This window comes from Gouania willdenowi, chromosome 19, assembly GCF_900634775.1.
Source record: "Gouania willdenowi chromosome 19, fGouWil2.1, whole genome shotgun sequence".
Lineage (NCBI taxonomy): Eukaryota > Metazoa > Chordata > Actinopteri > Blenniiformes > Gobiesocidae > Gouania > Gouania willdenowi.
Genome location: NC_041062.1, coordinates 8,558,470 through 8,582,533, shown reverse-complemented (window position 1 = coordinate 8,582,533; position 24,064 = coordinate 8,558,470). Strand labels below are relative to the sequence as shown.

Below are 24,064 nucleotides of genomic sequence, written 5' to 3'. Positions count from 1 at the left end.
TAGATTTAACATTTAGCATTTAGATTTAACATTTAGCATTTAGATTTAACATTTTACAATAACACTGACATTATATTTTTTTTTACAAGAAAACAATATCACATATTTAACAAATACTGCTGTAAATCTGGTTGAAAGTAACACTAAAAAAAATAAAAAAATAAAAAAAAAAATCAAACGTGCTTTTTTTGCTAAACTTTGCCCCATACATTGCTGATCAAAATCACACTTTCACACACTCAAAATAAGGATTTTTAATCACTCTTTGACCTTAATTTACAAATCAACACATATCTCAGTGAAGAAAACAGCTTTAACAAAGGGCTCAGAATGAATGAGGAACGCAAAGAAATATTGATGTTATTCTTTATGTTGGTGTGAAAATAAAACTCACTGTCTGTTTGTTACGCCACCATGTGGTTAAACCAAACCAGCACTGCAAAAAAAAAAAAAGAAAAACAGAAAATACTAGATTGGGACGATATACTGAATTCACTATACGATACAGAATATAATATTTATTTAACAATTTGAGCCATACGTTATAGAGCCATATATTCCGCCTTATTTTCATCACTTTTCTTGCCATATTTTTGGTCCTTTTAATGCATTTTTGCTACATTACTCCCATTTCTGCCACCTCTCTATTAAATTTCAATACCTTTTCTGCTCATTTATTTTCACTTTGAAGACATTTTCAGCACTTATAAACCCATTCCACCACTTTTCCACCCAATGTCAACGTGTTGGTGTGAAAATAAATCAGCCTGAGCCACTGACTGTCCTGTTTGTTACCCTACCGCCACCGTGTGGTTAAACCAAAGCAGCTCAGCTAAAATCACAGGTGGGACGATACATGTTCCCAACCTTGGAGTCAGGACCCCATTTGGGGTCGCGAGACACTGGGCGGGGGTCGCGAGATGCCTTAACAATTTGAGCCCGTTTTTACTTATTTCTACAACTACACCAAACTTGCCATATTTGACTAATTTTATCACTTTTTGCTACATAACTCACATTTCTGCCACTTCTCCGTCAAATTTCAATGCCTTTTCTGCATATTTTTTCACACTTTGAAAAACATTTTCAGCACTTATAAACCCTTTCCACCTCTTTTCCATCTAATGTCACATATGTTGACCCTAATTGTTCCTACTTTTAAAAACTACATTACTCAAACCCACCCAACCATTTTCACCACTTTTTCTGCTCGTTTTTGGCCACTCTAATTTGCAATTTTTTAATCAATTTCTATCACCTTTTCCACCAATTTTTGTTCACAAACATGATATGAAATGTGTCTACAGATGTCGTAAGAATGGATAAATGAACTTTCTAAGATAGAGACAAGGGAACTATGGCAACAACACCTGCTGCATTAGGGACACCGGAAGTCACCTTGTTTGGCTCCTGCTGGGCTGCTGATGCGTTTACAGACAATCGAAAATATTTAAACTCCTCATGAGAAACGAAAACAAAAGCCCTCCGTTATTTTAAACATATTTCGAGACATTTGATTAAAATAAATTAACAACACTCATTAAACTGTTTATTTTCGAGTCTGGTCAAAAACAAGCTTATAAATAAACTGGAGAAATAATCATTACATTAAATAAAACTGAAAGAACACTATATCTTTAATATAACAAAATCATTATTTTTGTGAAAATATTTTCTTTTATTATATTCTTACCAACCAACCATAATCAAGCATTATTGACTGCTTGAATTAAGAAATTGACCAAAATAAGACCAAGAGACATAATAAATAAAATAAATACAATTTGAATACAAAATTGAATTAATAAACAAGGAAAAGCTTTATAGGGAGCAAAAACAAAACAATGTAACGCATAATGTAAATGCTTATGAGAAATATAGAGCGGAATTAAAGAATTCGGTATTTTCTTGAAAGTAGAAAATTAAAGCTGCTTCAGTGTAGTAACTTCGTATTTTTACTTTGTTGTTTCACACTACTGCCTGTCGCTGATACATATTTAATGGCCAAAAGTTCAATTTGAATATAAAACTAAAAAATGTAGCGTAGAGCCGGTGCCTGTATTTACCGAGGCGGCCTGAACGCATCAGTGCGCGTGGATGAAGCAGGTCATCGTCACGGATCCTAAACAGGATCCAGAGAAATGGGAAACGCAGACTCCAAACTTCACTTCAGGAAAGCTGTGATCCAACTAACCACCAAGACACAGGTCGGTGTGCGTGTTTACATCCGTTAGAACGACATAAACAAAACAAAAAAATAAACACAAATAAACCGCGTTCATTGCAGCCTGAGGGATGAAGTAACAGATGTTCCATTATAGATCCCAAGCTGTGCGTGAAAAAACATCATGAACACGTCAATTAAAGGACATTATCCAATATATACTAAAAGAAACTCAGAGCATGTTGAAACTTAACGATATTAAAAACAAATACTTGTTTTTGTAAGTTTAATTTATTTTTATTTTAATTTTTTTAATAAATAAATAAATAACATTCCCTCATTAAATAGTTTATCCTCAGTGTAAATCATTTGTTTTGCATGCAGTGCATTTAAGATGCGTTCATGTCACAATGTACATTCAGGACATAATATTCTTACCACCAGCCACTTGATTAGACACACGTGCTGCACCTGCGCTTTAAACGCTCCCAAATGACGTCACCTTCACCATTCGTGCAAATTTTTCTGACAGATACGAAAACGTGAAAATGTTTGAAAACATGTAGACGTTCCGTTTCCACGTATTACGGATGACAAATGTGTTTTTGTCACCGTTTTGTGTTGTTTTGAGTCATATTGTGTATTTTTGTTGTCATATTGTGTATTTTTGTTGTCATAGTGTTTTTTTTTTTTTTTTGTTTGTTATTTTGGTGTATTGCTTTTGTCATTTTGTTTGTCTGTTTGTGTGTATTTGTTGCCATTTTGTTCCATTCTGTGTCATAATTTTGTGTTGTTTTGATGCGTTTTTAGAGCCATTTTGTGTATCTCTGTTGTTTTTTGTATTGTTCTCATTTTGTGTATTTTTTCAGTTTTTTTTTTTTTTTTTTATAAATTTTATTTTATTTTTTAAATTTTGGATATTTGTCTGGTTTTATATATTTTTGTTGTCTCGTGTGCATTTTTTTTTTTTTTTTTTTTTTCATTTTGTTCCGTTCCACGTATTACAGATGACACGTGTTTTATTTGTGTCTTATTGTCATCGTTTTGATGCATTTTTGGTCATTTGATGTGTTTTTGTTGTCATTTTTTGTATTGTTCTCATTCTGTGTATTTTTTTCTGTTATTACTGTGGGAGTTTTTGTAGCTTTTTTGTAGTCGTCTTGTAGGTTTTTGTTATTTTGTACATTTGTCTGTTTTTGTGTATTTTTGTAGACATCTTTTGTGTATTTCTTGCCATTTTGTTCCACATATTAGGGACGACAAATGTGTTTGTCTTTTTGTCATCATTTTGTGTTGTTTTGATATTTTTGTGTCATTTTGCATATTTTGTTATTGTTTTTCTGTCTTTTTTTGGAGTAGTTTTGTATTATTATTATTGTGATTTTGTATCCTATGTATATGTTATGTATATTCCATATATTTGTTTGTGTGCGTAGGATTTTGACTTGTGTGTTTCTCAACAGCCGGTGGAGGCCTCAGACGATGCATTCTGGGACCAGTTCTGGGCCGAGTCCACCACCACCGTCCAGGACGTTTTTGCTCTGGTGCCGGCCGCAGAGATCCGAGCCGTCAGAGAGGAGTCCCCGTCCAACCTGGCAACCCTCTGCTACAAGGTGACACACGCCGTCAGGTGGTTTACAAGCGGCAGCGTCGTGGCTCCATCCTGGAAACACACGGAGGAATGCTCCTGTTTGTGGTTCTCACACTGAGAGGTCAAAGGTCATCCATAGAGAGGAAAGGAGAGGCGGTTAAAGCAGAGATGGGCAAAAAACATGTGATCGTATCACATATGAGCGTCACATGATCAATATTCATGTCAGCATTTAGCATGAACACAGGAAACGACACTTTGTGTGTTTTTGCATTTTTGTAGTCATTTTGTATATTGTTGCCGTAATTTTTTTATAGTTCTCAATTTGTGTATTTTTGTTGTCGTTTTGGAGTCGTTGGTATAATTTTGTAATTTTTTTTGTATTGTTCTCATTTTGTGTGTTTTTGTATTGTTCTCATTTTGTGTGTTTTTGTTGTCATTTTGTACATTTGTCTGTTTTCTTGTGTATTTTTGGAGTTCTTTGTCTATTTTTGGAGTTATTTTGTATACTAAAGCTTCTTCTCTTTCTTCTTCTTCAGGCCGTGGAGAGACTGGTCCAGAGCGCTGACTCTGGCTGTCCGTCGGAGCGAGAGCGTCAGATTGTGTTGAACTGCAGCCGCCTGCTCACCCGCATCCTTCCCTACATCTTTGAGGATGCCGACTGGAGGGGATTCTTCTGGTCCACCATCCCCGGAGCCGGCCGAGCGGGGGTAGGAGGGCCACTCTCTCACATATTAGCGTCACCGTGAGTGAGAAAAGTAGCAAAACACGCAGAAAGAGAGAGGAGGAAAGTTAACCACTCAGCGGCTGCGTTGCCAGGTTGGGCTTCCTGTATCCAAAGGAGGTGGATAAGATGACCATTTTTCTGCACATGCTGTTGAAGGTTAACACTATATGTAGTGCAATCTTTTCAGGGCAGCAACGCATGTTTTATTATTGCAATTTAATAAATACATTTATTTTATTGCTTAGTTGTGACCATCACCAGCCCTCCCTAAGGAAGAAGAATAAATACTTTATTAAAGGTAGAATATAAAAGAGAGGGCAGTGTTACACCTTGGTGAGGGGGAAGGGAACAGGGAAGTGGGAGTCAGGGCAGAACGATGAAACGGTTTCAGAAGAGTTGACCATTTTAAGGTGACAGTAAAATGTGATGTTAGAGTTGTGCATATTTAGTTGTGATTGTTTTAAGAGTGAAAATAGCAGCTGTATCTGGCAAGGCAGAGCTGACACCTTTGTGTGTGTCTATTTTTAGATTTTCTCACACTAAACATTGACAGGTCAAAAAGGGAATATTTGTGTCTACATTTAATGGTTGGTCCCATTGCATCACACCACTGATCACTTCCTCAAAGGCACAGTTTGTAGGTTCTCTGATGTCACGTTCAATGTTTATGCTACACTGTTGCACACAAAAATCAACGATAATTTGACGGAGTCGGAGGCTTTGCATCTTTTTCCAGTTTGTTCTGGTTTCCATCTTTTTCAATCTGCTGTGCTCAGACAAGAAGCTGCTGTAAAGTTTCTGTAGTAAAAGATGGCGTTTCTGCAGCTCTTTGAGTCCTCCAGTCTCTGATTACGTGGTGAACCCAAACACTGGACACATTGTCTACCCCCCCCTCGCCCAACTGGACCAGGCTCAGATCAAGGAGAGATTGAATATCCCAAAATGAGACAGTGCTTTCTTCAGGTGGAACGAACGCCTGCAAAGCTGCTCACAATAGAATAAAGCAACATTGTACGTTTTTTAGGCTAATGTGACAATTGTTAGCTTAGCTTGGTCAAATTAAACACTCATGATAAACATAAAAACTGTGCTGTGAAACCAAACACGTTAAACATGTCTTTAAGTGTTTATTGAATGTGATACTAAAAACTTCTGCCTCTGTTTTCAAACCCAGGAGTTGGATAATGGTTATTTATTGAGGAGTCATATGTTGAATCTTAGGTGCTTTGTCTTGTCTCATAAGATTTGGTCTTGTCTTGCTTCACTTTGGCTTGCTTGTCTTGTATGACCTGGTCTTGTATGACCTGTTTTTGCATGGTCTTGCCTGTCTTGTATTTGTCTTGATTCGACTTGTCTTGCCTTGTCTTGGGTGTTTTTGTCTTATCCTGTATGATCTTGCCGCCTTGTCTTGTCTTGTGTGATTATTTTTTTTCTTTCTTGTCTTGCTTTTGTATGATCTTGTCGTGTCCTCTATAACCTGTTCTTGTATGAGCTTGTCTTCTCTTGCACTTCAACTCCAGACGTTTCCATCCAACCATCCTATTGTGGTTTCTGTTAAACTGCTTTAAGTACTTAGTCTCGTCCATATTTCCTCCATCAACTTGTTGTAGGTGCAATGATTGAGAAATAATCAGGTTCTTTCTTAGGTTCTAAACTCAGATTTAAAACCTATAACAGCATTTACTGTATATCCAGACTTTAAAGTCCTAGAAGCTGGTGTTAATTATAATAATGTGTGTTTATGAATCTCTCAGCGTGTAGATGACGGTGAGGACAGTTGTCGACCTCTGGCTGAGTCTCTGCTTCTCGCCGTTTCAGACCTGCTCTTCTGTCCTGGTTTCACCATCCAGAGCCTGAAGAAGAGCGGACCAGTAAGTCCAAGGCCTTCCTTATGTTTAACACCTCACCGACTCCCATGAAATACTTCAGATTAGCCTTTATGTTCAGCTCTTGTCCTTTTTGGTGTTTTTCAGCCTGTTTTTGTCTAACTAAAGTGTAATAACGAGTGTTTGTGGCCTGTGTTGGTTTTTGTTCTTCACCTGAAGCTTCAGCAGTGCAAACACTTCATTGCCTACATTAAAAACTAGACGGTCTGCATTTCATCCCTGAGGCAGTAGCGGTTAGCTCTGCTATCTCTATCAGGAGTTAATGTGTGACACAGCAGAGCCACGGAGGCGTGTTGCTGTTTGAAAAGGGTGGACCATGTTTCCGTCCGCTCCGCAAACACTTGGTACGTGACCCCGATCTCCCTGGAAAAAAGGGCCGATGGCTGTGGGCGGTTCCCACCGATTCACTGCTAGAGGAAAACTGCAATAAAAGATCCTGCTCATACATACACATGGTCACAAAGATTTTCAAATGTCCCTGTAACCCTGTGGTTCTTGGTGGTGATTCTGAAAAATTTACACATTTTCAAATGTATTGAACTAACAGGGAACAACTAACATCATATTTCATAATAAACCAATAATCAAAAACAAAATTAATTACCTGCATGAAAAAAAAAATGTAGAAGTGCAATAGTCAAGAATACAGGAAATTACCAGACATCGTTTGCAATCTGTGACAAAAAACTTAAGAAAACAACAAAAGGAAATTAATTTTTTAAGTCATACAATGTGACTTGGTGGATGGTGCAAAAAAAAAAATCCAAACAGAAACAGTAATATAATAATAATAATAATAAGAATGTAGTGCATTGTTATTTTTTTGCACTTTAGTTCCACATTACATTTTGTTCTTGGTTGCATATCTAACGCAGTCTAATAATTTAATGCTCTTTTAATTTCTGCCACATTTTTAGGCTTCTTATTATTCGTTATCATTTATTGTCAATAAATTGATTTAAGAAGATTGGCATGAAACTGAAAATTTCCTACTGTTTGTCGGGCTCCATTCCCCACCATGGGGACACGCCCCATACTTTGAGAAGCCCTGCTGTAACCTGTTGATCTTTTGACAGGTTTTGATTTAGTTTTCCCCTTTCATTTTTTAAAGTACATCACAGCCAGATATAACCTATCGACATAACAATAAGATGGTAAAGCACCCTGCAGAAGCTGCCCCTTAGTTACTTTGAGTGCTATCTTCTGCTAACTGTGGTTAAATCATGTTTTTATGTAGCGATGCTCTTTGTGTTCAGTCTGTGATTGTTTGTGTGACCTTTGCTGTCTGAGAATCATTGTCACCTTGTTTTCGTTCGTTCCAAACGCTGGTGTTATCTGTGCAGAGGTGTACAGCACAGACTCTGTCAGCAGGACACTCACTGGTATCCGTATGTGGACTAGTGGGTGTGAACATGGTTCAGCTGACCTCACGGGACGTGAAGAGAGTTATTAAAAAACCTGTAGCACCAACACGTAACTCTCAGTAAACATGGAACATGGTTTAGTCAGCAGTTCCTGCAGTTCTACAAAGGTTCTACTGTTACTGGTTTTAGTTTTTGTGATGTTTGATGAGTAGAGAAAAGACTTGAAGACAAACTAGTAGTTGATGTTTTATGTTAAAATAAACATTTGGGTGAAATGATCTCTATAACTTCAATACACATATTTTCCACTTTCAAGACATTTTCGGCAGTTATAAACCCTTTTCACACTTTTTCCACCTGTCGCATATGCTGATGCATTATTTTCACTTTTAACCTCTCTTCACCACATTTCATGCTTATTTTTTTTTTTGCCAATTTCACCACATTCACAATTTGCCATAACCAATTTTTGTGGTTTTTAAAATCCCATTTCACCACCTTTTCCACCATTTTTAGTCACTTTTATTTCTGATTAAAACAAGGATTTACATCTTGACTATAATACTATGGAGAAAATAATATTAAACATCTTGGATAACAAACAGTGGATATTATTCGGACAAATCAATAAATGTGGTTATCACAGATTTATAGAACAATGGACTATAATTTTTGACTTGTTTTTCCCGCTGTAGGTGACTCCTGATGACATCCGATCCATCGACAGCTGTGAGTTTATCTGGGAGGCCGGCGTCGGCTTTGCTCAGTCGCCTCCTTTGAATTACGTCCACGACCTGAACCGGTGAGGAGACTATGGCGTAGCGTGGGGGAGTTTCAGGGTGAGTGTGGGGTCTGCTCACGTGTCTCTCCTTCCTTCACCTGCTACAGGGTGGAGCTCCTCAAGCTGCTGCTCACCTGCTTCTCTGAGGACATGTACCTTCCTCCGTCCTCCGGCAACAAAGTGCCCAACCCCTGGGTCTCCTTCTTCTGCTGCACGGAGAACAGGTACAGTACCTGTGTGTGTGGTCACTTTTGATAAAAGTCGTTACTATTGTTTTTGGGTCCCATTTGCGTCATTTTAGGGTTTCTTGTTGGTTTTTGTCAAGTTCTTCACCGATGTGCAGTTTCTTACTTGAAATGGATTGAGTACACAGCAGAAAAATACATTTGATTCACTTGTCAAATCAAACAACTCTACATTGTTGAAAGAAAATCACCATTTGTTTTCCTTCAACCCTTTATTTTCAATAGCATTTTAATCAAAGAAAATATTTGAACTTGCAGTATCAACATCAATTAAATTACTGTTCTTATTCAATCTAAATGAAAATATTTGAACTTAAATTATATTTTACCTTATTTAATTAATTATTATTATGAATCAATGTTTTAACTTTTCAGTATTTTCAACTTAACTTTATACCAGCTGTTCCTTTCAACCATTACTGAAAATGTTTTAGTTTCCAGATATTTTAACACATTTTCCTTCCTTTTAAAATGTTATTTAAATCATATAATTTAACGTTAGTTGTTTAACTGTTAATTAATACACCTGTATTGTGCAAGCTCTCAAACTAACACGTCATTCATGCACATTAAGTTTCAACCCAGCAGCCATTTTTAAAGCAACATTTCCTCTAAACACAAATAAAGATCACCCGTGCCATTCATCTGAAATCAAACATAAACTTAGCACCGTCAGATTGTACATTTAAAACCCAGTTCTCTTACCGGCTGCACACACATTTCTGATTTTTGTCATTTTAAGGATTGTTTTTCTCTGTTTATGGTTAAGTTCTGGTGGAATGTGAAATGTTTTCTGTGGGTTTGATTTGAATTGTTCAGCCTGTGATTTTGTCTCCACCCACAGACACGCCCTCCCCCTCTTCACGTCCCTGCTGAACGTGGTGTGCGCCTATGACCCGGTCGGCTACGGAATCCCCTACAACCACCTGCTGTTCTCGGACCAGCGGGAGCGGCTGGTGGAGCAGGCGCTGCATGTCCTCATTGTCACCCTGGAGCACGAGGCAGGCTCCGCCTCCAAAGGCTCCGACGCCGCCGATGGCTCGGCTGAGCATGAGCAGGAGGTGACGCAGCTCCACGTAGTGGAGAAAATTTATATCACGACATAGTTAGATTTATATTCTGATGATATATATCCCGATATTGTATTTCTTCCTTAAAATTACATGACATGAATGGAAAATTGCTATTCATTATATATGTTACTATATATAAAATGGTTTCTGTAAATAAATTGGTAACATGACCATTTCCTATTTCTCAGCACCTTTAGGAGTTCGCGACCAATACATGTGCAATTGTTACAGCCTAAAACGCCTGATTTAGCAGCAGATTTTTCCAAATATAGTTTCAAAAGTTGTGACTAAGGCTACTTATTTTTTAATAATAAGGCTTTATTACTTTCAATAACTTTGCATAGACTGGTCAATTTCCCAAAAAAAACAACAAACCTGATCACTTTTCAATTCTTTCATATCAACACAGAAAAGAGCAGATTCCCAACAATTTACAAAGATATGGAGAATTTATTGTTTTTTATTATTTGGAGTATCAGTGTTTGTGTAAGTTTTTAAAACTGAAATAAATAAATGATACTTCTCTTTTAAGAATCTTCTCAATGAAGGAATATTCATGACATGCTACATATATTGTTGCATGTGTTCTGATTTGGGGGCGCAAAAAACAACAATAATGGCCACTGCTATCGTTTTAAACCGTACCTGTAGTGAATCTTACAAAGATCATATATGAAAGTAGATGTTTGGTTGGGTTCTATTCTTTAAAAGTATTTCTAAAGCAGCAGGAGATAAATTAACACTAACATTTGTGAGACACGTTTGCCGCTATTTTGCGTAGAAGAGTCATATTGGCTGTAGTGACAGAGTTTGTAACCAGACTAATTGGTGATTCCAGCCAAAAAAAGCAGCGTTTCACTTCCACATACCATAGTATGCATTTTCTGCATCTTTGTGGCACTAAACATTCAACACTCATGTCGATGGAGGGTTATATCGTACGGTAGATGTTTTATATCGAACTACAATACATATTGTTATATCACACGCCATTAGCTCCACGCTTTGCTTTTGTACTGTAATAACAGCTCCTTCTGTTTTCCTGCGGCTTTTTCTAGATGTTGGGACCTGAAAACCTGTTTGTGAATTATCTCTCTAGGATACACAGAGAAGAGGTAAAAGCACTAACCTTTATTTATCGCTGATGGACGCGGTCGTACGTTCATGTTTTCTGTTTCCAACCTTCAGGACTTGAGCTTCATCCTCAAAGGTTTGGCAGGTCTGCTCAACAATCCTCTGATCCAGACGTACCTGCCCCGATCCACCAAGAAGATTCACTTCCACCAGGAGCTGCTCATCCTCTTCTGGAAGCTGTGTGACCTGAACAAGGTCAGAAAACAGCTCTCAGCTGCTTCTCTCACAACAGACACATGCAAAATGACAAGAATGAGACACAAAAGGACAACAAAGCCACAGCATAACAAGAAAAATACACAGAACAAAAACAAAAGCACACAAAATGACAACATAATGATAAAAAATACATTACCATAAAAAAAACATTTAAAAAATACAGAAAATGACAGAAGAAAAGGCAGGAACAGAATATACCAAGAAAAAATAACGATAAAAACGTACAGGACGACTCTAAAAACACTGAAACAAAGCCTTAGTTATTTCCTGCTCTCTCTCTCTCTCTGCGTGTGTTAGAAATTCCTCTTCTTCGTCCTGAAGAGCAGCGACGTGCTGGACATGCTGGTTCCCATCCTCTTCTTCCTGAACGACGCCCGAGCCGACCAATGTGAGGCGGACCTTCACGACACGCCACCGCGAGAAAGTCCAAATGTCTTCACGAGGTGTGTGTGTGTGTCCACAGCTCGGGTCGGTCTCATGCACATCGGCGTCTTTGTCCTGCTGTTGCTCAGCGGCGAGAGGAACTTTGGCGTCCGTCTGAACAAGCCGTACGTCCTGTGTGTCCCCATGGACATTCCCGTGTTTACGGGGACACATGCCGACCTACTGGTGGTGGTGAGTACGCCGGAGCACACCCTTGGACTCGGTGGTGATCCCTCAGTGGGAAAAAATAACCTTTGTGTTCCAGGTCTTCCACAAAATCATCACGTGTGGGTATCAGCGTCTGCAGCCTCTGTTCGACTGTCTGCTCACCGTCATTGTCAACAGTAGGTCTCCCCACAAAGCACCCTGCTGGAGTCTCACAGCAGGTGCCCCCACACCACCCTCTGCTGGAGACACACAGCAGGTGTCCCCACACAGCAGGTGTCCCCACACAGCGCCCCCCGCTGGAGACTCACAGCAGGTTTCCCCACAATGTATGAGAAGCCCCTGACTGCAGCCTGCAGTTCAATAAACCAATCACGTTCAGACTTACTCTCATCCTAACCTTCACCCCTAACCATGCCCATAGAATTATGACATATAAAATATTTATATGGCACGATTTATTTATTTTGAGGTTGATTATTTTTGTACTCCACTGTATAAGAATCACACAACACAATAGCATGCCGCATTGAGTTTGCCCCGAACTGTGGACTGAAAGCCAATAGCATGCCGATGTTGAGCAGCACTGAGCTCCGCCCCGAACTGCGGACTGTAGTCAGGGGTCCTTCCAATGTACACTCACAGCAGGTGTCCCCACACCTCCCCCTCCTGGAGACTCACAGCAGGTGTCCCCACACAGCCCCCAACTGGGGACTCACAGCAGGTGTCCCCACACCACACTGTCCAGTGAGCAGGTGTCCCCACACCCTGCTGGAGACTTGCAGCAGGTGTTCCACACAGCAGGGGGCGGTGTGGGGACACCTGCACAGCCACAAGCTGACTTCTCTTCACTTTCAGTCTCTCCGTACCTGAAGAGTTTGTCCATGGTGGCGTCCAACAAGCTGCTGCACCTGCTGGAGGCGTTCTCCACGCCCTGGTTCCTCTTCTCCAACCCTCAAAACCATCACCTGGTCTTCTTTTTGCTAGAGGTCTTCAACAACATCATCCAGTATCAGTTTGACGGTGCGTCGCTGGGTCCACGCGTCGTTTCCCTTTTCTGTTCCCATGATGACACTAGTCTGACCTCCTCCCCCTCTTTCTCTAACAGGGAACTCAAACCTGATCTACGCCATCATCCGAAAGCGAAGCGTGTTCCACGCGTTGGCCAACCTGCCGTCGGACGCCGCGTCCATTCAGAAGGCTTTGCAGAAGAAGAGGAGGAAAGGTGGGATGTCCAGGGTGAACTCCACAGAGAACGTGTCCATGGGCTGCAGAGTGGGGATGCTACAGGCCAGTTTAGAAGCAACGCCAGGTAGGAGGTTGCTACTTCCTGTAGATGGGGGACCACTTCCTGTGTGATAAATGAGTGTGAGCTGCAGTTTACTCAATAGTAAATAGATTTTAATTCATATTAAACTTATTTAAACAGCAAGTGAAAATATTGTGTTCTTTCATAATAATAAGAAAACTAGAAAACATGTCCTTGATTAGTTTTATTTTTAAACCCAAAGGCTCTCCTGAGTTCTTCTTTAGACTGTCACATTCACTTTATTTAGTTTCAAAGTAAATTAAATTGAATTAAATTAAATTAATCTGAACACAATGTCCACACTTGGCCTTTCACAATAAAAGCCCTAATGTGACAATTCAATTAAATTTTATTTACAGTATATAGTGCTAATTACAACAAAAGTCCTCTCAACTATCAAAATATAAAATTTGTAATAAAAAGGAAAAAACCCAACAAACAGACACTAAAAGCCAGCTTAGAAGGAACACCAGTAGGAGGTCGCTACTTCCTGGAAATGGGGGGCCACTTCCTGTGTGATAAACGAATAAAATCCACTTGTGAGGTGAAGTTTACTCATTAGTAAATCGATTTTAATTGATCTTAAACTTATTTAGGTGAAGATATTATGTAGTTTCAAAATAAAAGATGAATAAATATTTCTACAAATAAAACTAGAAAACATTTCCTTGACACGGGTACTTTTATTTTGAAATTCAAAGGTTTATCATGTCGTTTCGAAGTGAATTAAAATAAATTAAATCCCAGAATAATAGACTATCGTTACACAATGTCCACACTTAGCCCTTCACAATAAAAGACCCTGGATGAAAGTTATAAGGCCCACCCATAGACTGTAAAAAAGATGGACGGGACATCCTCCCGAGGAAGTGATAATTTTTTTTCAAATCTAAACTCTCCTGTTATCATTAGTTATTATCACCGTACATTTGTGTTCAAGTGCTCATTTTTCTGTGAAGTTTGTTTTTAAATACAGTCATATACAGTATGACAATGATTAACAGCCTCGGGTCTTGCGTAGTTCTCTTTGTGAGTAGCATAAGCAGTTACAGTACATCGTGAAAGAAAGCAGAGACGCCGTTAAACTTTCCCATTCATTTTTTTCATCTTTTTTGAGCTACACGTACTAGTACTAACCTCTATGATCTGATCATCTAAACAAGTGGGAAAGATACTCAAGTTTGTGGCGTAGCTGGGCTGCGTAACTCATCAGGGCAGTACGCTAAATGGGTGGGGGCGTGTTACCAGGGCTCCTCCCACCGGACCCTACTGTGCTGACTCTGGCTCCAAATGACATCAAATTTGCAAGATGGCAACGCCCCAAGCGCTGTATTTTGACTTCAAGAACGTTGAGTGGGAACTGCTACAGTGCACACCCACTGAGCTCACCACAGATACAGTTACACTTAAAGTAAAGCTACCAGGGGGCATGCTAACATGTCTGTTCTACTTAAACTGGCTCAGCATCACAGAGGAGCAGCAACTCTACTCTGAGCTTCTCCCGTCCATCCGTCCTGCATTTCTCCTGCTGTAGCCTGAGCCAACATGTTTCTCTGTGTGTTTCAGGCATCGATAAAATCACAGAGAAGTCTCAGGTGAGTGAAGACGGGACGATGGTTGCGGTGCGTCACGCTGCGTCTCCTCCCACAGATGTCGGACCCTTCAACGCAGAGTCACCGTCGGAGCGAGATCAGGAGGTGAGGAGGCACCCAGAGTCACGTTAGTGTTCCATTGATCTGAGCTTCTCTCATGACCACAGGCCGAGCACAAGGAGGCGGAGCCAACCCATAGACGAGTGTCCAGTGTCTCACTGACTACGGCCTGGAACGCCAACACAAACTGGGTGAGAATCCCCCACTGTACCTGAAGGTGGTTTAACACAGACATGAACATTGAAGAACTGTCATGTGGAGACAGGGATGAAAATAGGTTAAACTATGGCAAGTTTGGTGTTGTTGCAGAAAATGGGTAAGAATTAGCAAAAATGGGCTCAAATTGTTCAAAATATACTTTGAATGCAATACAAGTGTTACATTCATGGTCTGTGGGAGTTTCTGGTCCACTTGTTGTGCCGTACGTGAACGTTGGATGTCTCTGTGTTCTGCTCAGGTGACCTCCTGGAAGTCCAAACTTCCTCTGCAGACCATAATGAGGCTTCTACAGGTTCTGGTTCCTCAGGTGGAGAAAATCTGCATCGATAAGTAGGTTTGATGCTGATAAAATGCTCTGCTGTTCAGTGTGTGATGGACCTGGTTTTCTTCTGTCATCTTCAGAGGTTTGACAGATGAATCTGAGATCCTGAAGTTCCTGCAGCATGGCACCCTGGTGGGCCTCCTGCCCGTCCCTCACCCCATCCTCATCAGGAAGTACCAGGCCAACGCCGGCACCGCCGTCTGGTTCCGCACGTACATGTGGGGCATCATCTACTTACGGTAAGACGCTTTTTCTCTGTCCCCGTAGGTCAATGCTGTCGTTCTTCTACTGGTCCAACCCACAATAGGTGGAACGTAGATGTTTGACACTCCTGCTGTATCTGATGTTTGTTCCTCCTCCCGTCGTCATAGAAACCTGGATCCTCCGATCTGGTACGACACCGACATTCGGCTCTTTGAGATCCAGAGGATTTAGACGAGCTGCTGGCGGCTGGTTTTGTGCTGGAGAGAAAGAATCCAGGATGTAGGAGGAACATCTCAAATAAAAACCAATGAATGCCTTAAGTGTGAAACTAATTTCTGTTTAACCCTCTAATCATCCTCAAATATTGCTAACACATTTTAGCGCTGGGATCAATCTGACCCCAGGGATATTTGCCTCCAGAGAATTATTTTCAGAAAATTGTTGACCAAGTTTTTGTGTCAGACACTTTGTTTATTTGTTGAATACATAAATTATAACCTCTTGATAATGAAACATTGACCTGTTGTCTAGCGCCTCCAACAGGACAAACTTTTACATTGGAATTAATTTATCTTGAATAGTTTTCATCCAAGTCTTCTTGAATTTACTGACAACATTAATGACCACATTAATGTTTTTAATAGTAATCTGGGCTCACAATAACGATACGATACAGTATTTCTGGAAGGAAAAAATGTCTGTTGAAAAAATAACCATGCTTTTATTTATTTAACTTAAGCTGTGCACATACAGTACTTACTCTGCATATGAACTTTTTAAGCAAAAATTAAAAACCTGAAACAATCTGGTGTGTAGTAGATCATGTCCCTCCTCGTGATATTACTCGGACCATTGGCGATAGTACATCTTGTCGCGATTTCTTGTCCCGTGACGATATATCCTCCCGCCTTTAGTAATGTGAGATTTCAGAGTTTTTCCACATATGTACATAATAGTGTTGTGTTCAGGATCCGTGGGATTTTCAGCATGTGGATTGAAGCTTGTTTGCAGCCCACTGTTGAAGGTCTTCACGCCGACACCAGCAGCTCCATCAGAGCTCCCACTGAGTGCATCCTGTAGAAAACACTGAGCGGCTGGAACATATTGGCCAGGACAAACCAAGCAGTGAAGCCGAAGAACTGCTTTCCCAGACCGTTCTCAAACTGTGGGTGAACCCCAAAGGCCGGGATGAACCACATCTGTGAGGAAAACACACGTTAGACCAGCTCGGGTGTCTAAAGATAGCTCCCATTAAAAAAACAAAAAAAACAAACCATTCTCTCAAAATTCAAATTATTCAAAGTTTACATAAATTAAATAACAGTGTCCTCGAATGAGAATGCATGATATGGTCTCAAAAATGCATAACTTACAGAAAAGTATGTATTCTCTCATCCTTACTACATTATATGTACAGTATATAGTTTTTTAATGTTACACAAAATGACAAATATAACAGGTGTGAACCATATGCAGAAAAAAAGCAAATTTGTCTTAAACCAAGGATTTTCAACCTTGGGTTTGCAACCCAATGTGGGGTGGAAATAAAATGGGGTCGCCTGATTAAGATTGTTTTTTTACTTTTTTTTTTCCTAATTATTTGTATTTATTTTCATTCATCTATTTTGTACAATTTAAAAAAAAACAAAAAAAACAATACACTATCATAAAAATTGATATACAATGCAGGAGGAGGCAGAAAGCTCATCTAGTTCAAATAAAATGCAGTATGAAAATATCTGAGCTGGCACATATTGTCACTTTGTGCGCTAATCCTTACTACTCTGTATTTGAAACACTGTATTACAAATATGATTGAAAAAAATAATTTTAGAGAAAAAAAGTCTCTGGGATTGCCAGAAATCTGTGAAATTATTAAAAAAGGTTGGGAACCACTGTCGTAAACTGTATCAGTTTGGTGCTCATAATGAAGAAATGACATGTTTAATCATTAATTCAGTTTTCAATCCCTTCAAGATTCAAAAATATTTTTTTTTCTTTTTAAATTCATTATTTTATTTTAATTTTATTTTTTGTTTAAAATGGGTGAAATTACAGCTATTTAGATCATTCGAGCCCTTACTGTGATGTTTGAAAAGATGAGGAAAACACAAATCTCCTGAGTGATTCTCTTGCTCCAGGACTTTGGCACTTCATCCACCTGGACACCAGGGGGCGATGAAGAGTTAACCTCCAGTAGTGACTCAGCAGTTTTCTGCTCATTTGAATCCGCCTTTTTCTTCTTTTTCTGAATAACAACAAACATTGGGACAAAACAACACGAAAGTGATCCAGAAATGCTGATTTTTGTAACGTAAAACGACCAAACTGGTCAGTGTTGTGTTTATATCCTTTTATTAGGAAATATCAGTCACCAGCTGTGTTGTATATTATTATTATATTATAACATTATGACCAATGACGGGTTAAATAAATAACCTTTACATGAATGCACCTGACAGTAAGTAGATATTTCTTCATATCTGTTAAAAGCAGCGTGTGTAGCGTTGCCATGTTTGGTGTTTTCCCGCCTTTTGTTAAATATTTATTGATTTATGATAAAATGAACTTTATTAGTCCCACAAAGGGGAAATTTGCAAAATCAGAGTTGGCTTTTGTAATTTACATTTTTAAAAATTTAATTTTTATTAAATTTGTGCAGAAAAACAACAAGAAACTTGACTTTCTTTCAATTTCAAGCACTGTAGCGATAATTAGATAATCATTTTTTTATATAATTCAATAATTAAAATAACTGGGGGATTATGAACATAAACGATGAAATGTTTAATAATAATTACTGTGTACGATTTAGTGTGTGATTATGATAGAAATAGCAAATAAATTCTTGAAAAAATGTCTTAAATGCAGATATTTTGTGGTTTATTTGTATATTATTAACCATATAATGGTAGTTGGGTCTGCCTCACAGTTGTTTTGCAATTATTCATCTCAATTACTCCCCTATTTATTATAGTTGTACATGTTATTGCATTGGATTTTATAAAGCGCTTTTCACAGACACTCAAAGTGCTTTACATTGATATGCATTATTCTTTCACTCCTTACATGGTGGTGGTAGGCTACTATTGTAGCCACAGCTGCCCTGGGGCAGACTGACCACCAACACTCACTCACACACCACATTTATACGAGGCAATGTTGGTAAAGTGCCTTGCCCAAGGACACAACAACAATTACTTAGTTAGAGTGTGATTCGAACCCTCAACTCTTCGGTTATTGGAAGAGCCACTCTACCACTGAGCCACATAACAATTTGATTGATAAAACAGCATGGAGAACATGTTGGTAAAAAAGAATTGAGTTGGAGTAAGTGAAGGATGTTTGTAGGTCATACCTTGAAGATAGCTCTCCACTGGGTCCCTGTCCTCTTGGGAAGGGCGCTCTGGTGCCTGTGGAGGCCGCTGATGATGAAGATGTTCTGCAGGACGAGTTCCATCAGGCTGAGGGCGGAGTACGACACCTCCATGTTCCTCAGAGACCGGCTGGAACTCACAAACATGGCTGCCAACAGAGAGAGGTATGCCAGGGCGAGAGGCCCGGCCACCGTCCCCAACAGCAGCGTCACGTCTAGGCTACGAGTGGGATTGTGTCCGCCCTCCAGCTTCCTCTTCTCCAACCGTTGGAGGACCATCCCGGCCAGGGAGGACAAGCACATGAGGGGCGTGACGCACAGATGGAAGCTGTAGAAGATGATGAAGGCCGTGTGGCGGCGATCTGGCTCACCCACCCAGACCTGGTAGAGGATGAACACGGCCACCCCAGCGAGGAGGACCAGGACTCCGCACACCAGGCCCAACACCAGCCTGCCTTTGCTCAGGAGGTGAAGGTTCAGCTTGTGTTCTGATGAAGGATGATGGGCCGCATCCATCCTACGACCAACGTTGGTCCACATCACATAGACTAAGCAGGCGGCCGTCAGGTAGAACTCCATGTGGAACGGGAAGAGGAGCTCGAAGCCTTTCCTGAAGACGAGGCAGGAGGCGCTGGCGGCGCACTGACACACGCTCGACTTATCTTCACACACACATCACAAGTTTAATCAGTTTCAGCGTTTCCTGAATTTTGTTTCAGTTTACCATTTCTACGTCATTTTAATAATTCCCTTTCATCCTCTTTCCTTGTTTCGATAAGGTAAATGTGAGAGAAATTTTCATTAGGGACACATGGAATTTAAAGTGTACAGTAGCTCACTTCATTGTCCATGTCCAGCAAGTTCTTTTTGTTTTCTTTTTAAATAATACGTTATGGTTTAATTTATGCGATTGATGATTTTCAGCACTTTTCGCCATGTCAGTTCCACTCCGTTACCCTAACGAGTCAGTGTCTCCCTCTTTGAACTAAAACTTTGGCCCCTGCTAATACTAGCTTGTTTAACCCCCATAGCTTTCACACTGGTGCGTGTGTGCATGTACACAGCATGTGATGTATATTTTCCATTTTAACCAGGAAATAAGATGGGTTTGCTTTTTCTTTACCGCTCCGTTATCATCAACGGTTACCATGGAAACCCCAGGACAACTTTTAGATGTCAATTTTTAAAAAGCCAATGAAGGACATTCAGTATTAGAACAGCAACCATTGAGTTGTAGCTCAGTGTGTGATGGCTGTGACCAACTTTCATGTTTGCCATTCCAACACCATTATCACAAAAAGGTAACGGAGTGGAAAGACCTTCATCTGCTGCTATGGTGCTGATACAGCACATAATTCCAGCAAGTTCTTTTTGACTATTATGTAATGGTTTCTATTATTCCGACAACTGTTCTTCAGGATTTCCTGATTTCCGGACATGTTTCGACTTTCAACTGCCAGGCAATTGATAATTGAAACATGTCAAGAATTTAAAGTAAATGTGGCAATATATCGCTGAAATCGATTTTTTTTCTTACACCCATAGTGAGGGTTTAGTTTGTGTCATGGAGAGATTTCCTTTAATCACCGCCACCCGGTAAATCTTCCTCAAGTTATGAAATTCCGCAAAGTCGTGTGATTACGTAGCGCGAGATTTTAAGTGGAATTTGATACATTCGTCCACTTGCTAGACATTCAGTCATCCATTTCCCAGTGAATTATTCCGAAACATGCATTTGAGATATTTCCGTGTCATATTGGGGTCTGATTTTAAATCTAAAAAACAGTTATGATTGCTTTTCCTGTTTCGGAATGTGAATTCCATGTTTTCCTAGATTTCTGGTTATCGGAGGCCTTATTTAATCACCTCACAAACTGTTTAAACCTTCAAAGCCTTGTTGATAGTCATTCAACACAAGTGATGCACATCTGAGCATTGAAAGAAGATACTTTTAAACCAGAGTCGACACCTTCTGACATGTTTATGCTACTGATCCTGATATCGTCTTCTTTCTCTAACTCGATTTCCACGTGAATGCTGTCCTCCATGACGGCGCTGAGCCACAGCAGCAGATCAGAGGAGAAGATCACCACCAGTCCCGTCCTACATTGAGCACAGCATGCAAACGCAAGCTAATAATAAACCAAAAAAAAAACGTTATTTGTGCCCAAACAAATATCTGTTAATCAAGCTTTAAAACAATTTAGTAAAACAAAAATGTTTTACGAAATTGAGCGTGAAATGTGCATCGTGCTCCAACAGAACACAGAGATCACCTGATGATGGTTTTGTGACTGTGGATGCAGTCCTTGGAGTGAGCCCACAGCAAATATGTCTGCAAAAGAGCAAAAATAATAGATCGCATCAAATGTTTAATGGCATTTTTAACTTAAATTTTTCCCATTTAAATTTTTATAATCAAAATTTTGAGATTTACTTTAAAATTTTAAATTTGAAGTTGTTGGTTTTTCAATTATTATTATTATTTTTTTTTTTTGTCTTTTGAATTCCCCAAATACAAATTTTATTTTATTTGTCAATGTGCACAATTTTAATTTGTTTTGAACAATTTTTTAATTTTTATTTGATTACATTTTGAATATTTTAGTTAGAATATTTGTTGGTCACTTGTTTAAAATGTTTAAAATTTAAATTTTGAGTTTTCACTTTTTTAAATTAAAAAGTTTTTTAAAGATTTCTTACAATTTGTATTTCTTTTTTATTTATTTTTTTTACATTTTTTTAGTTAGATTTTTTAAATTAGTACAATTTTTATTTGTTTTTTTTTTTTTTACAATTTCAAATAGTTTAAAAAAAACCAAACAAAAATAACAAAAAAACAAATGTACAATTCCAATTTCTTTTTTTTTTTTTAATTAAATTTTAATTTCTGCAATTTTAATTTGGTAGTTTTAAGCCGTCACCTGTATGATGAGAAAAGGCGTTTCAATGAAGGGAGCGAGCAGCAACACAGCAGCTTTGCACTGCCTGGTCTCCATCACATAAACCATCCTGCAAATGTAGAGGAGCACGCTGCAGGCTGCAAACAGCAGCAGTACACCTGAGGAGAGACAAGATGTGGATCATATTTAGGTTTAATGACACAGTGTTTGTTTTTCAAAATAAAATACAATGAATAAGTCTGGGTTCAGCAGCTCACAGATGACACTGGTTCCTGCGGCGTGGTGGTCTCTCTGTGGGGAAACACTGGGATGTTTCCGAGCCCACAGCAGAAACCAGAGCATCCACAGCAGGCTGAAACCCACCAGCACCAGCACCAGGAGGCGGGGCTGCTGCTGGGTCAGGTCCACCTGGTTCAGGGCCTGGGCCACCACACACGAAACTCCAAAGACCACCAGGTTTAGACCCAGAAGACTAGAGATCAGACGTTTTCCAATGTGAGACAGAAGCTCTACATGCTCATCCTGGTCTGGATGGCCTTCATCTGCCTCTGCGTATCCTGACAGCTCGATCTCTCCAGGATCAGAATCCATACTCTCTGATACCAGTTCCCAGGGTTTAGGTTGAAGGGTTGAATCCCTGAAGCCGAGCATGTAAAGGCAGGTCCTAGACTTACCTTCACCTGCTGTTCCAACCTGTAAGAGTGGGTGTGGCCTCCAGAATAACCCCACCTTTCAGGTGGAGCTGGTTCCACCCACATGTAGCTCTACACTGACACTCCTCCAACAAAAGAAGCCAGTAGAAAAACATTCTGTTCACAAGCAGCAGGTTTGTTTGTTTACAGTGACGTGTTATTCACATGTGCCCGACCTCAGCTTTCTGTGTTATAGGTCACACATCATAAGAAAACTCACAATTCTAACATAAATGTACATTTTCTGTACAATGTTTGATGAATGTTGAAATTTTTGTTGGTTTGAATTCATAATGTTTCCATATTTTAACTCTACTTCTACTATAATGTTTTAAGTCTAATAAATGAAATTGATACATTTTTCACAACCAAACCAGGCATGTTACACATTGACCTGTTAATTTGTAAAATTTAAATAAATAAAATCACTTTTTTTGTAATTAAAATTGTAATTATCATAAAATATGAATCTATAATGCATTTTTAAAAATAAATGCATTTTTTTGGTGTCATAAATGTAATTTTTAGTGTCATTTTACATTTTCTCTCCTATTGCATTTTTATTATATACTGTCTGTACCCATTGCTACTATTTGTGTTATGCAATTGATAAATATACATGACAATCAAGTGTCTGGCTGTTTGTGCATTTTTTTTAAATTATTGTTTTATTTTTATTTTTTTTCAATGAATATCTTTTTTTAAATCAACAATGATAAAAAAAAAAAAAAACACAAAATATAGAAAAATAGTAAACCTGAATTAGAGTGGGATATGTTTTTGTGCCTAATCTTATCCAATCATTTGCTTTTTTAAATTAGTTTGTAATATTTAATTTATAAAACACTTTGATAATGTAAAATATCTTCAAGGGGGAAAACTAAAATCTTTATTTAAAGTTATTTCATTTTTCTACATAAAAAAACATACTACATTTCCTCTGAAGCACTCTTTACTTTGTGTTTTGTTTTAGCCGACAATAAAGTTTTCCATGACGTGTTTTTGTGATTAATGAACGACTTTTCTTATCACGGGTGGATTAATAAAGCTGTAATCATGTGAATGTGTTGAAGAAGTCTTTACTTCAGATGTTGTCATGCAGTTTGATAAAAGCACACAAATAGAACTGTTTTTGGTTTTGTTTTGTTTTTCTGTATTTTATTTTAAATTGGTAAAACCAAGTAATCACAGTTTATTTGTTTTTTGATTTGGTTATAAAACAGAATATCCAACGATTGAACGATACACTGATTTTTGAGACTGAGAGTGAGTACATTGCTTCCTGCTCACCTGTCACAGGTGAAGCTCATTACCTTGATTATCATCTTATTTAAGCTGTGGCTGCTGAGCTCCCTACTTTTTTTATTTTGTTTGAGCTCCAACGGTGTCAGTACATGTCACACTTCTCAGCTCTTTACCTCAGTAGGTGATCAGTGATGTCAAACAATAATCTATAGTATTGGCCTAATTGAGATGTTTAGGTTTATTAAACTTTCCTTAAATGAATGTTTTCTGGCAAATGTTTGACACTCCTAGTTTAGCTGTTTAAAGCTGCTCAATACGACTCCATGCAACACAAATTAGATTTGAGATCGTATACCACCGCCTAGTCACA

General features: G+C 38.9%; 2 protein-coding genes across 4 annotated transcripts; one reads left to right on the top strand and one right to left on the bottom strand.

The window, feature by feature from the left end:
• The first annotated feature begins 2,074 nt into the window (after positions 1–2,074).
• On the top strand, positions 2,075–15,798 carry LOC114481460 (protein HID1-like). Of its 2 annotated transcripts, none has more exons than XM_028476318.1 (19): positions 2,075–2,207; positions 3,628–3,777; positions 4,295–4,465; positions 6,237–6,353; positions 8,428–8,534; positions 8,621–8,737; positions 9,603–9,816; positions 10,890–10,946; positions 11,020–11,160; positions 11,482–11,572; positions 11,648–11,799; positions 11,873–11,951; positions 12,631–12,795; positions 12,881–13,084; positions 14,648–14,778; positions 14,841–14,924; positions 15,191–15,282; positions 15,355–15,513; positions 15,646–15,798. In XM_028476318.1, the coding sequence occupies exons 1-19, from the start codon at positions 2,142–2,144 to the stop codon at positions 15,707–15,709; spliced, it is 2,361 nt and encodes a 786-aa protein (XP_028332119.1). In that variant the 5' UTR covers positions 2,075–2,141; the 3' UTR covers positions 15,710–15,798. The 2 variants fall into 2 exon arrangements, with proteins under 2 accessions (XP_028332119.1, XP_028332118.1); XM_028476317.1 differs by having other exon boundaries at positions 9,603–9,819.
• Positions 15,507–22,446, bottom strand: LOC114481465 (proton channel OTOP3-like). 2 transcript variants are annotated; one of them, XR_003676246.1, is made up of 8 exons: positions 22,015–22,446; positions 21,779–21,915; positions 21,131–21,189; positions 20,824–20,957; positions 18,837–19,516; positions 17,562–17,726; positions 16,274–16,677; positions 15,507–15,735 (listed from the first exon to the last, which is right to left on the bottom strand). XR_003676246.1 is itself a non-coding variant. In XM_028476324.1 (7 exons), the coding sequence occupies exons 1-7, from the start codon at positions 22,406–22,408 to the stop codon at positions 16,507–16,509; spliced, it is 1,740 nt and encodes a 579-aa protein (XP_028332125.1). In that variant the 5' UTR covers positions 22,409–22,446; the 3' UTR covers positions 16,102–16,506. The 2 variants fall into 2 exon arrangements, 1 of the variants encoding a protein (XP_028332125.1); XM_028476324.1 differs by lacking the exon at positions 15,507–15,735 and having other exon boundaries at positions 16,102–16,677.
• Between the last annotated feature and the right edge of the window lie 1,618 nt (positions 22,447–24,064).

Coding starts and splice junctions, on each gene's coding strand:
- LOC114481460 (XM_028476317.1), top strand. CDS start 2,142: ATGGGAAACGCAGACTCCAAACTTCACTTCAGGAAAGCTGTGATCCAA. Junction 11,161..11,481: donor AGCTGTGTGACCTGAACAAG/GTCAGAAAACAG, acceptor TGCGTGTGTTAG/AAATTCCTCTTCTTCGTCCT. Junction 15,514..15,645: donor TGGGGCATCATCTACTTACG/GTAAGACGCTTT, acceptor CCGTCGTCATAG/AAACCTGGATCCTCCGATCT.
- LOC114481465 (XM_028476324.1), bottom strand. CDS start 22,408: ATGCTCGGCTTCAGGGATTCAACCCTTCAACCTAAACCCTGGGAACTG. Junction 21,916..22,014: donor CGCAGGAACCAGTGTCATCT/GTGAGCTGCTGA, acceptor GTCTCTCCTCAG/GTGTACTGCTGCTGTTTGCA. Junction 16,678..17,561: donor TCATCTTTTCAAACATCACA/GTAAGGGCTCGA, acceptor TTTTCCTCACAG/ATGTGGTTCATCCCGGCCTT.